Source organism: Ceratotherium simum, chromosome 30 (genome assembly GCF_057802395.1).
Source record: "Ceratotherium simum simum isolate JZ-2026a chromosome 30, ASM5780239v1, whole genome shotgun sequence".
Classification (NCBI taxonomy): Eukaryota; Metazoa; Chordata; class Mammalia; order Perissodactyla; family Rhinocerotidae; genus Ceratotherium; species Ceratotherium simum.
The window spans coordinates 20,030,855-20,048,726 of NC_141929.1; the positions used below are offsets into that span (position 1 = coordinate 20,030,855).

General features: G+C 55.8%; 1 protein-coding gene across 3 annotated transcripts; it reads left to right on the forward strand.

Moving 5' to 3' along the window:
* The first annotated feature begins 324 nt into the window (after window positions 1–324).
* Window positions 325–17,800, forward strand: FHOD1 (formin homology 2 domain containing 1). Of its 3 annotated transcripts, XM_087420113.1 has the most exons (23): window positions 519–583; window positions 3,469–3,571; window positions 9,696–9,802; window positions 10,186–10,250; window positions 10,582–10,649; window positions 10,722–10,827; window positions 10,904–10,998; window positions 11,266–11,377; window positions 11,464–11,558; window positions 11,666–11,809; window positions 11,964–12,109; window positions 12,193–12,411; window positions 13,856–13,971; window positions 14,059–14,663; window positions 14,991–15,146; window positions 15,376–15,558; window positions 15,646–15,765; window positions 15,843–16,004; window positions 16,415–16,605; window positions 16,700–16,892; window positions 16,974–17,136; window positions 17,216–17,416; window positions 17,490–17,800. In XM_087420113.1, the coding sequence occupies exons 3-23, from the start codon at window positions 9,774–9,776 to the stop codon at window positions 17,570–17,572; spliced, it is 3,252 nt and encodes a 1,083-aa protein (XP_087276239.1). In that variant the 5' UTR covers window positions 519–583; window positions 3,469–3,571; window positions 9,696–9,773; the 3' UTR covers window positions 17,573–17,800. The 3 variants fall into 3 exon arrangements, with proteins under 3 accessions (XP_014643948.2, XP_087276238.1, XP_087276239.1); XM_014788462.2 differs by lacking the exon at window positions 3,469–3,571 and having other exon boundaries at window positions 325–583; XM_087420112.1 differs by lacking the exons at window positions 3,469–3,571; window positions 14,991–15,146 and having other exon boundaries at window positions 325–583.
* The last annotated feature ends 72 nt before the right edge of the window (window positions 17,801–17,872 follow it).

Here is a 17,872-nt window from a genome sequence, read left to right on the forward strand (position 1 = left end):
GTAACAATCCCTCAAAGAGAGTGCAGCCTCACGCCCCCCCAACCCAAAGAAAGCCTCCTGGCCCTCTGCGCGCTCTAGTAAGCGGGGCGCGAGCTCAGGATTTCCCGCCCGCCCAGCCAGTGAACTAACGGGATCACGAGCGCGCCCTCTGAGTGGCTGGCGGCAAGCCCCGCCTACGGCAGCGGTGGCCCACCCCCCGCCCCGGCGCGTTCAGGGCCTACTCTTGGCTCCACCCCCTTCCTCGGCCCCGCCTCCGTCTGGCTCCGCCCCTCTTTGGCGGCGTCCGGTCCGGCCGGGCCCAGAGAGCCGAGTTAGTTGAGCAGACGCCGCGGCGGGGCCGGGACCCGCCCGGAGGCGCGCGGCGCAAGCCAGTGGCAGAGCCATGGCGGGCGGGGAAGATCGCGGGGACGGGGAGCCGGAATCCGTGGTGACCGTGCGGGTGCAGTACCTGGAGGACACCGATCCCTTCTCATGTGCCAACTTCCCGGAGCCGCGCCGGGCCCCCACCTGCTGCCTTGATGGGGCGCTGCCCCTGGGTGCGCAGATACCCGCGCTGCACCGCCTGCTGGGGGCGCCGCTCAAGGTGAGGGGGGCCAGAGAAAGGGTGGGGGCGATCGAAGGTTCAAGATCGGCGATTAAAGCCTTTGGGAGGTGCCCCTCGGAGAGAGGCTGGAGCGGGTGTGCTCCTGCGGGAGCGTCTTGGGCTGAGGGCTGAGGGCACAAGGTTCATGCTGACTCGCTGGCGGGGGCCGCCTATCAAGTTGACGGGAAGCTGAGGAAGGGAGATGGGAGTTTGTGGTCTGCGCCACCCTGGCCGCCCTTCGAAGTGAGCCCCACCGGGGAAGGTGCTCGGGGTTCACGCGCTGCCTGTCTGCCTAGGTAACTGCTCCAGATAGGGCGGCGGTAGGTGTTTGGGTGGTAGCGGACCCAGGAGGAGGAGCTGGGGAGGGGCCAGCTTCCACCTGCTTCAGGTGAGGTGGAGGCGGGACCACGTGGAGGGGCGGACCCGGGGCGGACCACCCCGAGCGGGGTCTGGAGACTGGATTGGGTCCTGCGGGATAGAGTGTTGCCCCTGCAGGTGGGGGCCCGGCTTGGAAGTGCCGGTGGAGAAGAGACTTCACGGAGTGAAGGGAGTCCCCGGGAAGCGGCCCGGCCCGGGACACGCCGAGCGCGGGAGGCTGCACTGGAATAGCCCTTTGAGTCACCGTTCCCACCATCCCGTACACCCGCCGCCGCTGGCCCGCGGCTAGAAGGCGGGGCGGGCCGGGCTAATTTTAAATCGCCGGCCTGCCCTAGTTTGCCTGCGCCCCGGAGCCGACTTGTGCACAGTGCCGGGAGAGGCCTTTTTCCAGATGGCCGGCCCTACCTCCCCTCCCGCTCGCGACGCTCAGCCCCTCGCAGGCAGCCCTTTCCGGCGCGCTGAGTTTCCGGGCTAGGACTCTGGGAGGCGCGCTACCAGCCCTCGGGGATCCCCTCCAGCCAGTTCGCACCGAGTGGTGAGGAAGAGGAGAGAGAGTTTGTGGGGGTGCCCTCCCCTGCTCCTAGCCTTAGCAGGGCGCCGAGTTGCGCAAACTTGCCCCCGGGGCCCGGGGTCTCCCCTGGAATGTGCCCCGGGCGCCGGGCCCCCAGCCTGCATTCCTCGAGCTGCGGGCCAGCCCCGCCTCCGAGCGCGGGCGGGAGAGGTGGTAAGACTATTAGCCTCGGGAGTGGCGCGTGTCCGAGCAGAGCCTGGACTTCAAGGCCACGGCTTGAAGGTTGCAGCACACTGCCCACTCCGGACTTTTGATGCAGCACCCCCCATCTCCGCCCTGTTCAAAGGGGCAAACTGAAGTGGGCCTGGAAGAAGCACGTCCAGCTCAAGACCACCTCCCATTCAGGATGGGCGCTGTGGAGAGAGGGGTGCTGAACTGGGGCCAGGATCCTTCCTCCAGGCTGCTGGAACTCCTGGTGCTGAAATAAGCCTGGAGCACTACAGAGAACATAGTATTCCTGCCACCCTCCACTCTAGAACAGGACATAGCCCTGACACCCCTCTTCCCAATTAGGGGCAGGTTTGGGAAGTCAGCTACAGGAAAGAGGCTCAGAAACACCCCTTACTTCTCCCCCTCATTTAGGGATCCATCTCCCTACCCCACGAGGTGCTCCGCCCTCTGTTGTCTGCTCCCTGAGGACACTACTGAGCTTGGATAGAGAATGTTAAGCCCCCCACAACTCAGTCCTTCCTGGTCTCCCCACTTTCAGGATCTTCCACCTGGTGTACCTGAGGACTGCCATATCCCCCACAGGCAGGATATGGGGGCAGGCACACTGGGTTACCACGGTGCTTGGAGCCAAGACTCCCTGGGGCTGGCAGCTATGCCAGGAATGGTCAGATGCACTGTGATGTGCTCGTCCCAAATATAAACTGTGACCACAGCCCCAGAATAGAAGGCTGGAGGAAGAAAGGCTGAGAATAGGGTAGGGGCAGGGACATCAGAGAGCTGAGGGTGGGGGAGCAGGGCCCCTCCTTGCAGGAAATGTCAACAGCTCGTTCCTCCCCTAGGCCTATATGTGGGTGCCCCAAGGGTACAGATGTGACTCAGACCTGCCTCAATAGCCCTGTAGAGGGAAGAGGTGGCCCAGAAACCGAGGCAGGCATCCCTGTCCCAGGCCGTAGAGCAGAAAGAAGAGGGAGGGGTTCTCTACTCACTGCTTCATCCTCTGTACAGTTGTCCAGCAGGGAAACAGGACACAGCCAAGTAACATCTGCCCTCCCACTCTGGGCACTGACCCCCATCATCCCTCCAGACCCTGCCCCCTCCCTAGGGATGTACAGAGGCCCAGCCCACTTTCTCTCTGGAGCTCCACCCCACACACCCCATTGGGCTGGGCCTAGCCTCTAGAGTTCCCCAGGGGGCTTCCTTTTTAACCGATTCAGAGCTTTCAGGTCTGAGAAGGCCTTGCTCATTTCCTCCCAGTCTAGGAGGAAGCTCCTGGCCACAGCCTCTGACTCATCTCCTGGCCCTAGAGTGGGGGAGGGTCCTGGTGGTGCCTTGGGCCATGCCTGGTGTCCCCAGGGGAAATCAGGAGTATCTGTCTTCTTTTGTGCAAGAGCCTCTCCCAGCCCAGGGGAGAACCTGGCCCTCTGGCCTGCATCTCATCTCTTTACCCAGAGCTGCCCAGTCCCGCCCTCCCTGCTACCCTTTGCCCTTCTGGGTGGTGCCTCAGGAGCACCTCCCAGACTCCCAAAGGCCCTGCCACATCTGGGATAGCAGTGACTTCTCCCTCGACTCTGGGCAGAGGGACCTCGGTGCTGCTCTGACCCTAATGCAAGGGCCAGAGGAGCACCATACACCAGGCAGCAAGGATAACCCTAGAAATCTGTCCATTACCAGCAACTTTGTTTCCCCAGCTGTAGCTAAATATCAGAGTAGGACAGGGGTGGCACTGTCCCGAAATGTTTTCTGACCTTGCTCCTCCCTACTCCAGCCTCAGTTCACCCCTCAGGAGCAGATGAGGCAAGGGCACTAAAGTGTGAACCTGAACTGCTGGGACAGTGACCAATTGGAGGGGTCCCAGAGGATGCTTAAGGGTAAGATGGGGTTCTCTGATGATGAACTAAGCCCTTGCATCCCCAGATATGGAGGTTTTTTTGGGAGAGTGTAGAAGATTGGGATGTGGGCATTAGTCATGGCCTCCTCCTAGCTTTCCTTGGGGCAGGCATGTCCAATTTGCTGATCATTCTGGGCTAGGGAGCCTGGGCTGAAACCTGGTGAGGGACCCCAGGACCTAGGTCCTGGCAGAAGTAGGCACTGTAACCCCAGCGTGTATGGTGTGTGTGTGTATGTGTTCATTTGTGCTCCCTTGCTGGAACTGGGAGGACCAGTTTGGGGCATTTGCAGAGTCCAGAAAACTGAGGGGTAGTCTCCAGCCTTTGGCAACCCTACAGGCCCCAGCCCTCACTCCACCTCCCCTCCAGGGTTCCCTGGAACACTTCCAAAGTCCATCCGCCCAAGATCTAGGTCAGTTAGCCCTGGTTCCATTCCTGGTTGTGCAGCCTGGGGCAAATTCACTGAATTTCTGAGCCTTGTTTGCCTCATCTGTAAAAGGATTACTGGGAGAATCAAACAAAATAGGCAGCCCAGTGTGTGGCACAGAGGAGGCATAATAAATATGGGTTTCCCTCCTCAAGGCCCATCCATGTCATCTCATCTAGGAAGTCACGGTCTAGTTGGAGACCCAAGATAACACAAAAGGAGGGTTGTTAGAGCACAGGGTCTTGTGTTTATGGGAAAGGAGAAGAAAAAGGCAGTTAACAAGTTATTTCCTAAAATAAGAGTCCTTGAGCATATAATTCTGCCTTCTCCATCTTCCTTGTATCCTGGCCCTGGCATGTTCATTCTCATCTGATTATACTGTTATCAAAAATATCAGGGAGTAGACCCCATGGTCCCCTAAGCTTGGCCCTGCATATAAAACAATATGTAACCAGTTGATTCGGGCTGCCAGAAAAGCCTCAGCCCAGAGAAGCAAGAGAAAAGTGGGCTGGAGGCTGAAGTGAGGGGCTGAGCCTGGGAAGAATGGGGAAGGGACTCCACCCCAAGACAGACAGCAGAGAAGTGCAGATGACAAGAGCCAGGAGGAAGCCAAGGATGTGGGTCCATACTATATGCTGACCCTAAGCACTGTCAGCAGGGACCAGGATTTGGGCTTACTCTGGCCTGGCCCAGCCCCAGGGTGTGAGAAACAAGGCCCAGAGGTTTGGCACTCAGAATGGTGACCCCAGGAAGGGGTCAGGGGTGTGAGGGACAAGCATCACCCAGCTCCAGGAAGTCTCCACTCTTTGCTACATGCCTGACCCTAGCTCACCATGGCCCATCTCCACCCAGGACAGACAGCTGGGGTTGGAGGACATTGTCCTGGAAGCTTTGGGCTGGCTTTTACCTCTGGACCATCTCCCTAGAAATGGGGCCCTGGCAGGATTAGAGAGGTGAAGTGGCCAGGAGGCCATGGCTACTGCCACAGAAGGAAAGGGATTAAACCTGGTCATCTGAGGAGGCTGGGGGTGGTGGAGCACTTAGGCTGTAGGACCCTGCCCCGAATGGATGCAGGCATCCCAGGTATCCTGGAAGGAGAGGGCATTCTCTGCTCACTTGGGATTAGAGCATGCAAGTGTGCCTGCAGGAGGGGAAGAGGGCATGCTGGGCCTGAGCTTCTGTGAGTGTACTTCTTGGGCCTGTGCACAGTCGGTGAGCATATGTATATCCCACCATATACCTGGGTGTGTAAGCAGTTACCAGGTGTAATCTGATCACCCCTCCAGTGTTTACCTTTACAGCACTCCACCCCTCCCCTTTCTTAGCACCCATGGCAGGTATGCTTCTACATTTATTTGTGGCCTTTTTCTGAGTCAAGCCTGCCTGCCCCCCACCACCACTGGACAGATAGGCAGGGAAGGCAGAGGCAGCGTCTCAGCACCTGAAACCAGCCTGGTTTGTGAATGTCTGAATGAATGAGCTATTTTATATGTGTGTGATTTGGGGGATTCCTGAGGGAGTTTGTGGCTCTCGGGGAGATATGTTTCTCTTGGGTCCCAGAATCCACCAGTCCAAGGTGGAAGGAGATGCAGCTGTGCCTGGATGGGGGAGGGGTGGGTAGGTTGCTGAGTCACCTTGTGAAAAGAGGGATCAGGAGGAATGTGGGGTTGCCCTCAGCTGAGCTGGCCCTGGATGAAGTATCCCAGCCCTGGGGCCTTGCTGCCCCATCTCAGACCTATTCCCAGTAGGCCCTAGAGAAGATGACTCTGCTCCCAGGGAGGGGAGAGAGGCCAGGCCCGCCCATGGCCTGGGGAGGGCAAGCAGCCAGGCAGGAAGTGGGACAGAGAACAGGCTGGAGTGTTTGTCCTATGTCCCATGTCCCAGGCGGGGGTGGGGTGGGGTGGAGGGGTGTCACCCAAGGGCCTCAGAGGCTGAACTGACAGGAAGGAGCCGGGTCAGGCTCTCAGGAATGAGCAGGGGTGCTAAGCAGAGGCAGGGGTAGGGGATCCTGCTGGACTTCCTTTCCCCGCAGGGGACCAAGGGTGGCTGGAAGCCCTTGGGCTGGGTCCAGAGCAGGGCAGGGCTGACAGAACAGCAGGACAAATGTTGGAGTTGACTTTCCCAGTAAGATGGAGACCAGAGACACCCGACTCTTCAGAGGTAGGCTCTCCCTGGGCCATGGCACCTCAAGGACCGGGGCCACTCAAGTCAAAGGGACTTTGCCAAGTCCTGTATACTGGCGCTGTGCCATGGGGGAGGTGTCTGTGAGAGGAACAGTGCTGCCTTAGACTCTCTGGAGTCACCTCACTAGGCCTCTCTACAGGCACTTCTCAAGGGGCCAAGTGTCATGCCAGGTGGTGGTGTAGGGGAGCCAGCTCAGGGGAGAGGGAGACGTGGGAAGCAGACACGTGGATTGAGCATGTGCTTTCTTGTTGCAATGCACGTTTCAGGGACCCACTGTAGACTGACTGAGTCAGACTGTAAAATCTGGTTTTTAATAGGCCCCTTGGAGGCCTCTGAGGTCCAGCTAGGACCATGGCAACTGTAGCCCACTTGGTGGCAGGGCAAAGACCCTGAGGCCTGGAGGGACTGAGAGCCTATGGATTATTAGCCCCTGCCCCTCACTGTCTTATTCAGGGAGATACACACACCACACACACACACACACACACACACACCCCTCAGCTGGGTTTGCACCTCTCAGCATTCTTAACATTTTCTCCCTGGGCTTTAATGCTTTGTGGCTGCAGCTGATCACCCCAAAGGGTTGTGAACTTCCTCGAAGGCAGGAACTTCCTCCTATCTTCTCTCCATTCCCCTCCGTCATTCATGTTCATTAGCTCAACAAATATTCAGTAACCACTTACTGTGTGACACATGCTGTGCTAGGCTCCGCAGATATAGCATGGTGCAGGACAGACATGGTGCCTGAACCCAGAGAACACACAGCTAGTGAGGAAGGAGACAAGTGTCTAGGATATTATAATGCAGTGTGAAAGGCCTCAGAAGGGGTACACACACGGGGTGGAGTGGGTTGCATGGCATTGGCTAGAGAAGTCCAGAAAGGCTCTCCAAAAAACTTATCTCATCTGATGTGTCCAGTATTTTTACCGTAAGCATTTTTGCCACAAACATTTTCGCCACATAACTCATTGGCTGTAAGGCAATTTTACTGTAAAAGATAAAGTAACAAAAAATAAAATAAAAGAGGAACGTTAAAAAGGACATAATGACACATGTAGTACATACGTGGACTACATTTAAATGTTCCATCACATGCCCAGTCCTTATATTTCACCGAATCATCTAAGCCAGATTCTGTGCCAAATACCAAAATTCTGTCCACATCACATTCTCCGCTATCAAATGGCAAAAAATTTTCACCATTTTCAAGAAACTTATCAGGAATCACACAACTATTTCTTTTGGGGGTGGGGGCAGATAGAAGGAGGAGCTTGATTCTTCTTTTGCCTCCAACTTCTAATATTGCTTAATAAATTTGGTAAAGACAGCATTAGAGAACAAGTTGTTGTATCTAAATCAACAAAAGAGCCTGAATAGCCAAAGAAATCCTGAGAAAAAAGAACAAAGCTGGAGGTATCACACTCCCTGATTTCAAAATATACTACAAAGCTATAGTAACCAAAACAGCATGGTACTGGCACAAAAACAGACACACAGATCAATGGAATAGAATCGAGAGCCCAGAAATAAACCCACACATCTCTGGACAGCTAGTTTTCGACAAGGGAGCCAAGTCCATACAATGGAGAAAGGAAAGTCTCTTCAATAGATGGTGTTGGGAAAACTGGACAGCCACATGCAAAAGAATGAAAGTAGACTATTATCTTACACCATACACAAAAATTAACTCAAAACGGATTAACGAATTGAATGTAAGACTTGAAACCATGAAACTTCTAGAAGAAAACATAGGCAGTACGCTCTTTGACATTGGTCTTAGCAACATATTTTCAAGTACCATATCTGACCGGGCAAGGGAAACAATAGAAAAAATAAATGGGACTACATCAAACTAAAAAGCTTCTGCACAGCAAAGGAAACCATCAACAAAAAGAAAAGACAACCTAACAATTGGGAGAAGATACTTGCAAACCATATATCTGATAAGGGGTTAATATCCAAAATATATAAAGAACTCATACATCTCAACAACAAAAAAACTAACAAGCCAATTAAAAAATGGGCAAAAGACCTGAACAGACATTTCTCCAAAGAAGATATACAGATGGCCAACAGACACATGAAAAGATGTTTCACATCATTAACTATCAGGGAAATGCAAACCAAAACTACAATGAGATATCACCATCACACCCATCAGAATGGCTATAATTAACAACACAGGAAACAACAAGTGTTGGAGAGGATGTGGAGAGAAGGGAACTCTCATATACTGCTGGTGAGAGTCCAAACTGGAGCAGCCGCTATGGAAAACAGTATGGAGATTCTTCAAAAAATAAAGAATAGAACTGCCATACGATCCAGCTATTCCACTGCGGGGTATTTATCCAAAGAACATGAAAACACTCATGCATACAGATACATGCACCCCTGTGTTCATTGCAGCATTATTCACAATAGCCAAGACTTGGAAGCAACCTAAGTGCCCATCAAGGGACGAATGGATAAAGAAGATGTGGTATATATACACAATAGAATACTACCCAGCCATAAGAAATGATGAAATCCAGCCACTTGTGACAACATGGTTGGACATTGAGGGTATTATGCTAAGCAAAATAAGTCAGAGGGAGAAGGTCAAACACCGTATGATCTCACTCAAAAGTAGAAGATAAAAAACAACAACAAACACATAGAGACAGAGATTGGATTGGTGGTTACCAGCGGGGAACCGGGGAGGGAGGAGGGCAAAAGGAATAATTAGGCAAATGTGTGTGGTGATGGAAGGTAATTAGCCTTTGAGTGGTGAACATGATGTATACTAAGCAGAAATTGAAGTATAATGATGTATACCTGAAATTTATATCATGTTATAACCAATGTTACTGCAATTAAAAAAAAAGAATTGATAATTAATGCTCTTAAAGGCTGTGTGAATCATTAGTCTCCTCTTTTATATTCGCCATAGTTTGGTGACTTGGTTTTGACAGGTAGGAGGGGTGACTGTGCTCACCAAAGGACTTGCAAACTGATATGTTATCATTTTCTAGTATAGTGTGCAATTTGACTTTCTACTCTCTTATTTCACACTTCCAGTAAGTTTTATTACCTTATTTTCTAGTTGAAACCAACTGTCAACCAGTTGTTTTATCTCTTATGGCCAAATTGCCTTATGGCCAATTAGTTATGTGGCGAAATTGTTTGTGGCAAAAATGCTTGAGGGAAAGATGTCTACGGCAAAGATGCTTAGGGCAAAAGTACCTAGAACCCTAATCTGAAACCTAAAGAATGGGCGGGTCTTAGCTAGGAGGAAACATAGCACATACAAAGGGCAAGAGAGCCTGGCACCTGAGATAGATGGGCTTTGCATGTAGTAGGCACACGAGAAACGATTGCTGAAGGAATGCACGGCTGTAGTGCAGACCCTTGTGGTCTACCTCTCTGCCCAGAGTGGGAGGTAGGAGCTCACGGGGTCTCCATACATACCCCTACCACCTCTTTCCCAGCCCTGACAGCTGTTCCCTTTGCCCCCAGCTAGAGGACTGTGCCCTGCAAGTGTCTCCCTCTGGATACTACCTGGACCCTGAGCTGTCCCTGGAAGAGCAGCGGGAGATGCTGGAAGGCTTCTATGAAGAGATCAGGTCAGAGCTGATGGGGTCAGAAAGGCAAGGCTGGCCCCACTGTTTCCCCCACCAGGGGCTGGCTCAGGTGTCAGCAGCCAAGACACCTGATCTCTAGCCTGAGCTGTGGGTCACCTCCTGCCCCCCCGGGGAACTGTGCCAGGGGAATGGCATAGTGTTACCTGCTGCCCGGGATAGGAGTGAGGGGCTCTCCCACATACCTGAGATACTTGTATTTGTACAAATCCTCCTGTCTGGCCAACACTTGGGCCCTTGGAGGAGCAGTTGGGGAGGGAGGAGCTGGGCCAGAGTTGGCACGTGGGGAGCTCTTTGGCTGCCTTGGCTTAGGGGGAGGGACCCTGAGGAATGAGCTGGGAGCTGCTGACTGGACTGCTTGATTCTAGCAAAGGGCGGAAGCCTACGCTGATCCTGCGGACCCAGCTCTCTGTGAGGGTCAGTGCCATCTTGGGTAAGTGTTTGAGGGCATGAGTGTCCAGCAACACCCCCCACAACAGCCCAGCTGGCTCAGTTTCTTTCAGGCCTGTGCTGGATAGTGGACAAGGTAGATCGCAGACAGAACGTGTGGCCCCTCCCCTTTCCTATCCTGACCTCTCCTTCCAGGGCCAGGGCTAATGCCACAGCTAGACTGTGGTGGGGGCTGCCCAGAGTTAGGGAGTGGAGGAGGAGATGGGGGATTGAAGAGTACTAGAATATTCTTTGGTGGGGGGTTGTGGCTGTGTCCTAGTAGAAGAGGGTGTCTGTGTCCTCTTGAGGTTTCCATGCCCATCTACCCCTTGCAGAAAAGTTGTATGGCTCCAGTGGCCCCGAGCTCCGCCGCTCCCTCTTCTCACTAAAGCAGATCTTCCAGGTGAGGCCCAGAGGTGGGCTGGGGGTGGGCATCCAGCTGGAGCCCCCCTAAACTCCTCCATGGTGTCTCCAGGAGGACAAAGACCTGGTGCCTGAATTTGTGCACTCAGAGGGGCTGAGTTGCCTGATCCGTGTGGGTGCTGCTGCCGACCACAACTACCAGAGCTACATCCTCCGAGGTCAGCCCCACTCCTCCCCCATGACCCCTGCTCTTGACAGCCCCTTACTGACCTCTTCTTGTCTATGTGTCCCCAGCACTAGGCCAACTGATGCTTTTTGTGGACGGGATGCTAGGGGTGGTGGCCCACAGTGAGACCGTGCAGTGGCTGTACACACTGTGTGCCAGCCTGGTAAGTGGCCCTCCACGCAGCCATGCATCCTTTCCCACTGCCTCTCACTGGGCCTCAGTTTCCTCTTCTGCAAAGTGGGCTGGAATGGAGAGAGTCTGAGGCCCCTCCTAACCTAGAAGGCACTTCAACACCTGGGCCTGGAGCCAGGGTCTTTCTGCCTAGACTCTCCTCTCTGGGTCCAGCTCCAAAAGCCCTTCCCCCTCCCCACCAGGAGCTGGCACAAGTCTGGCCCAAGCCCCACTCACATGTGGTAACCCCTCCCCCTAGTCCCGCTTGGTGGTGAAGACGGCCCTGAAGCTGCTCCTGGTGTTTGTGGAATACTCTGAGAATAACGCACCACTGTTCATCCGCGCAGTCAACTCTGTGGCCAGCACCACCGGTCAGAGACTGTCCCTCCTTCCCCCACTACTCAGAGCCCTCTCTCCTACCTGTCCCCCCATGACTGTTCCCTTTTCTGTATGGCAGGTGCTCTTCCGTGGGCTAATCTGGTGTCCATCCTGGAGGAGAAGAATGGTGCTGACCCCGAGTTGTTGGTGTATACAGTCACCCTCATCAACAAGGTGTGTGTGTGTTGGGGGGAGAACCAAGAGCCAATTCTGGGCCTCTAGGGCTCCTGACTTCTGGTCCCCATCAGCCTTAGCCTTGCCCTCCTATCCCCACCTTCCAGACACTGGCAGCGCTCCCAGACCAGGACTCCTTCTACGATGTGACGGATGCATTGGAGCAGCAGGGCATGGAGGCACTAGTCCAGCGCCACTTGGGCACTGCGGGCACTGATGTCGATCTGCGTGCCCAGCTTGTGCTCTACGAGGTGGGCTGGGCCGCCAGGGTCCTACTGGGGGTGAGAGGAGGGGAGAGAAGGGACGCAGTTCCCCAGCGCTCCAGGAGAAGGGGCGCAGTTCCCCCAGCGCTCCACCCCACCTACGTGGGCCTCAGCCACTCACATCTGGGCGCACCTCCTCTAGAGTGCCCTGCGACTAGAGGATGGAGACATCGAGGAAGCCGCCCCAGGTGGGCGGCGGGAGCGCCGAAAGCCGTCTTCAGAGGAGGGCAAGAGGAGCCGCCGATCTCTAGAAAGCGGGGTCTGCCCTGTGCGCACCTCGGACCCTGGGTAAGAACGTGCTGCACTTGGGCAGATGGGGAGGGGTGGGTTGGCCAGGGGTAGCCCTATCTCCTGACAGGCCCCGCCTCCAGCCCCGCAGGCCCCGCCTCACCGACAGGCCCCGCCTCCAGCCCCACAAGCCCCGCCTCGCCGCTAGCCCCGACCTTGTCCTCTACCGGCCCTGCCTCACCGACAGGCCCCGCCTCTAGCCTGGTGGGCCCTGCCTCTGGCCTCGGTACCTCGGTGAGCCTCTTTCCTACCATCTCCGTGGTGCCCTCAGCCGACAGTTCTTGCGAGAGGAGCATCTACAAGTAAGTAGAGAGACAGAGGCTGCCCTCGGAGTCCTCTCTCCAACTGTCCCTCTGCTTTGCGCCCCTCCACAGGCCCTCCGCCTCCTCTACCCAAACGCGTGCTTTCTCTCTCTTTCTTTCCAGACTTCACCAAACTGCTCCTGTTTGGTAAGTGACTGCTGGGGGTTGGGGTTCGACTCTAACTGGACCTCCTCCTCCTGCGGTTTCGCTTTATCTCTTAATGGCATTCCCCTGTCTTTGCCACTTGTCATCTGTCTCCCCACCCCCATCTGTCTTTGTGTTCCTCTGTCACTGTCTCTCTGACTCTCTTGTTCTGCTCTTTGTCTCTTACAGCACACTTCCTGCTTCATGTCAGTCTCTCCCTCCTACTTCCAGTTTCCTCATGTCATGCCTCCTGCATCCCCTCTTCTTCCCACTGTGGTGGGAAGGAACCCCTGATATCACTGCCCGGCTCAGTGTGAGTGTGAGCAACTGGGCTTTGGAGTGGAGCAGGCATCACAATTACCATCTCTTCCTCTCATCCCCCCACCCAGGGCCCCTGAGAGCCCACCTGTCCCCCAGTCCCCTACTGGGCAGGCCAGGCTGGAGTAAGTACAGAGGCCAGCCTGCCAGGCCTGCCATGTGCTCAGGGCTTCAGCATTGCTTCCCCCAGCGGGGGTTCCACGTGCCTGATGCAGCCAGAGCTAGGGGACTCTCAGGCCCCTTCTCTCCCAGATTTATGCCTCCTCAGTTACCTAAGCACTGAGTTCACTGGGGTATTAGTAGTCCTTGTGCTTCAATAGTGACAGTTTAACAGCTTTGACCAGAGATGAGGACATGGACTCCCGACTTGGAACCCATTCTCCTATGTCCTCAGCCCAGGAATAGAGCAGGGAGGGGATCTAGGGTGCTGTGTGGTGTGGAGGAAGAGGAGCAACCTAGGGCTAAGGAAAGGCCAGGGACTGAGGGCCAGCAGAGGCTGGAGGGGCCAAAAAAGAGACACTGGATCACATTCATGACCTCATCATAAACTGAGTGCCTGTTGTTTACCAGGCCCTTTCTGGGCATAGGCCATAGGTCTCAGAAGCTGCCAGACATGCCAAGGGAGGGAGAGCCTGGTACACCCATTAGGACAGCTATCCCCTTCCCCTGCTTTAAGGGTCCTTGTCTAGAATCAGGACAGTGAACATGAACAACAGCAAGGTTGCAAGTTAGATGTTAAGTAGAACTTCTCCCCATTTGTTGACCTGGGAGTGCTGGGTTGGAAGTGACCCTCCCCAGCTGTGGAGGACTGAACAGGGGCTGCCTTGGGGAGCAGATCCTGGGTTGCTCAGCGCATGGACTGTTCCCTGTGTGTCTGTGTGTGCCTGCAATTAGGGGCAGTGCCCAGGGGCCCAGCAAGGCATGTGCACCACCCTGGGCTGGGGTATGTCAGACACCCTTACTCACAGGTGCCTCCCCCCAGAGCCCGGTTCCTGGAGAATGTGGCAGCAGCAGAAACAGAGAAGCAGGCTGCGCTGGCCCAAGGCCGGGCAGAGACACTGGCTGGGGCCATGCCTGATGAGGCCGACGGGCACCCAGGTGAGTAGGTAGGTGGGCAGAATCCACCCATGTTGCCCTGTTGCCTCACAGAGGGCATGATGCTGAGAGCTGCTTCCTTTTTTCTAGACACCCGGAAACTATGGGACTCTCCAGAACCAGCCCCTGCACCCGGAACACCCCAGAGTCCTGCCCCCCGAGTCCTACTCCTGGCCCAGCAGAGCCTTGAGCCAGAGCCCAAGGAGCCACTGGCCCCACCAAGCCCCAAGGTTGAGCCCATCCGGGAATTTCCTATCCATGTACCCAAGCTCTGCATTGGAGACCTGGACTTCTCAGATCTGGGGGAGGATGAAGACCAGGATGTGCTGAACACAGAGTCTGTAGAGGCTGGGAAAGGGGTCCCGCCCCCACCACCCCCACCGCCTCTGCTCTCTGGAGGAGCCCCACCTCCTCCGCCCCCACCTCCCCCACCCATCAAAGGCCCATTTCCACCACCTCCACCCCTGGCTGCCCCTCCTCCTCCCTCAGTACCTGATGGCCCAGCCCTCCCCACCAAGAGGAAGACAGTAAAACTCTTCTGGCGGGAGCTAAAGCTGGCTGGAGGCCATGGAGGCTCTGGGAGCCGCTTTGGGCCCTGCCCCACCCTGTGGGCCTCACTGGAGCCTGTCTCAGTGGACACAGCCCGGCTAGAACACCTGTTCGAGTCCCGTGCCAAGGACGTGCTGCCTTCCAAGGTAAACGCACCCTCATCTGCAAGGTAACCCCAGTGGAGAGGGGAGGGATTTAGCTCAAGGTCTGAACACCTGAGACCGCCACTCATTTCCCACATGGGGAAACCGAGGCAAAGAAGGGGTAGGGACTTGTCTGAGGTCTCTCAACAAGGAATCAGCAGAGCCCTAACTAGAATCTAAGCTCATCCCAAGGCCTTACGCATCCCAGATCCCCGGTTGTGGGATGACCCACCATTTGGCCATTTGGGGGGGCCTTGGAATGTCCTCTTAGATTGTTGCCCCAGCTAGTGCCTTTCCCAGTCTTACACTGCCCTTTCCCTAACCTCAAAGAAAGCTGGTGAGGGCCGCCGGACAATGACCACAGTGCTGGATCCCAAGCGCAGCAATGCCATCAACATTGGCCTAACCACACTGCCACCTGTGCATGTCATCAAGGCTGCCCTGCTCAATTTTGATGAGTTTGCTGTCAGCAAGGATGGGATTGAGGTGGGGATACCCAGCTAGGGGTGTGGGAGGGAGGTGGGAGGTCTAGCCCTCTCTTTTGGTCAGTGGGCATTTCCTGTCCCTCCAGTGGTGGGCATGGGCTTGGCATTTCTGCAGATCAGTCCTCAGACTCTGAGGCTCCCCCAGATGACCTAGGGAGGAGTCAAGATCAATGCCTGAGGCCTCAGGCCAGCACTGAGGGGCCTATGTGGGGTGGTGGCTGCATCTGCAGAAGCTACTGACCATGATGCCCACGGACGAGGAGCGGCAGAAGATCGAGGAGGCCCAGCTGGCCAATCCTGACATACCCCTGGGCCCAGCTGAGAATTTCTTGATGACTCTTGCCTCCATCGGGGCCCTGGCTGCTCGCCTACAACTCTGGGCCTTCAAGCTGGACTATGACAGCATGGAGCGGGTATCTGGGTCATGGAGTGGGACAGGCAGTGGGGGCAGGTGACAGTGATGACCATGTAGTCTGAGAGTACCTGGTCTCCCATACCAGGAAATTGCAGAACCACTATTTGACCTGAAAGTGGGTATGGAACAGCTGGTGCAAAATGCCACCTTCCGCTGCATCCTGGCCACCCTGCTGGCTGTGGGCAACTTCCTCAATGGCTCCCAGGTGAGTGACAGCACATGAGGGCTGGGGGCCAGGGCTCTTGAGCCAGCCAGGCCCAGGCTCAGACGGGGTCCTTTCAGAGCAGCGGCTTTGAACTGAGCTACCTGGAGAAGGTGTCAGAGGTGAAGGACACGGTGCGCCGGCAGTCACTGCTGCACCATCTCTGCACCTTGGTGCTCCAGACCCGGCCTGATTCCTCCGACCTCTACTCAGAAATCCCCGCCCTGACCCGTTGTGCCAAGGTTAGCACCAGCCAGAGGCTTGACTAAGACTGGCCACAGTATGAGGGAGACTGCTTCCTGGGACTGGCTTCTTCCCTTTCTATTTGGGCTGCTGTGCAGGGCTTGTTCGGCTACAGGTGTTTGCATGGGCCGTGTCCTCTGCCAGAAACACTCCTTCGTCTGTTGGCCTTGCTATACCTACTCAGTCTTTGGGTCTCAGTTTAGCTACCACTTCCCTCCAAGAAACTTTTTCTATTCTCCATTGCATCAACTGGACTTGTCTCTTGCATTAAACCGTGAGCTTTTGGAGGGTGGGGGCCAGATCTCGGCTATCTGTGTCCCTGGGCCCAGGCTGGCCAGCCTGGCACAGAGCCAGCCTTATGCAGTGTCTTTCTGTGGGGGAAAAGCATGTGTACCCCCTGCTTTTCCAGGTGGACTTTGAGCAGCTGACTGAGAACCTGGGGCAGCTGGAGCGCCGGAACCGGGCAGCTAAGGAGAGTCTGCGGAGCTTGGCCAAGCACGAGCTGGCCCCAGCTCTGCGTGCCCGCCTCACCCACTTCCTGGCCCAGTGTGCCCGCCGTGTTGACATGCTGCGGGTAGTGCATCGCCGTGTCTGCAACAGGTGGGGGCATGGGCCAGAGAGACACAGGACTGCCACTACCATCCCTTAAACCCCAAACAAGACTCACCATCCCTACCCACCCCAACCTGCCTAGGTTCCATGCCTTCCTGCTGTACCTGGGGTACACGGCACAGGCAGCTCGTGAAGTGCGCATCATGCAGTTCTGCCAAACGTTGCGGGAGTTCGCACTGGAGTATCGGACTTGCTGGGAACGGGTGCTGCAGCAGCAGCAGAAGCGGGCCACGTACCGTGAGCGCAACAAAACCCGGGGACGCATGATCACCGAGGTGGGTGCCCCTTCCAGCTCTTGACTGCTATCCCCATGTTTTCCTTCCCCTACTTCCAGCTCACCCTTTTCCCCTCTCCAGACAGAGAAGTTCTCAGGTGTGGCTGGGGAAGCCCCCAGCAACCCATCCGTCCCAGTGGCTGTGGGCAGCGGGCCAGGCCGGGGTGATGCCGACAGTCATGCCAGCATGAAGATTCTGCTGACCAGCAAGCCTGAGGACACCACACATGGTCGCCGCAGCAGAGGTGGGATCTGTGGCCACTGGGGGCAATGGGCTCTGTCTGAGGCCACCTTGGCCTGACCTCCCCATCTGACGTCCCTCAGGCATGGTCCAGAACAGCTCCCCAGTCATGCCCACAGCAGTGGGGCACTCCACTGTACCCCCAGAAGAACCTCCAGGCTCCAGTTTACCCAGTGACACTTCAGATGAAATCATGGACCTGCTAGTGCAGTCAGTGACCAAGAGCAGTCCTCGTGCCTTAGCTGCTCGAGAACGCAAACGTTCCCGTGGCAACCGCAAGTCTTGTGAGTACTCCCCACATGCCCACTGCCTGCCTTAACCCCATCAACCCCCTCCAACCTTGCTCTGTCCCTGCAGTGAGGCGGACGTTGAAGAGCGGGCTCGGAGAGGACCTGGTGCAGGCACTGGGACTGAGCAAGGGTGCTGGCCTGGAGGTGTGAAGGCGCTGCCACCAGGACACCTATCTGGGCCCCGATCTGCAGTACAAGAGACTATAGAGTGAGGAGGGAGCAGAGCAGAAGTCTGGGCCTCTTCTCAACTCTAGGGCCACTCTGTGCCCAGGGGCCAGTGCCTTGAGCAGTATTAGCTGTGTGCATGGGTGTGCGTGTGCGTGTATGCATGTATGAGCTCCCTGAATGCGTGGAGCATAATAAAGTCTTCCTAGCCAATCCAAGAGCTCTTTTCTTCTTTCAAGGTACCCACTACACTGGGTCCGTAGCAGGAGGGAAATAACAAAGAAC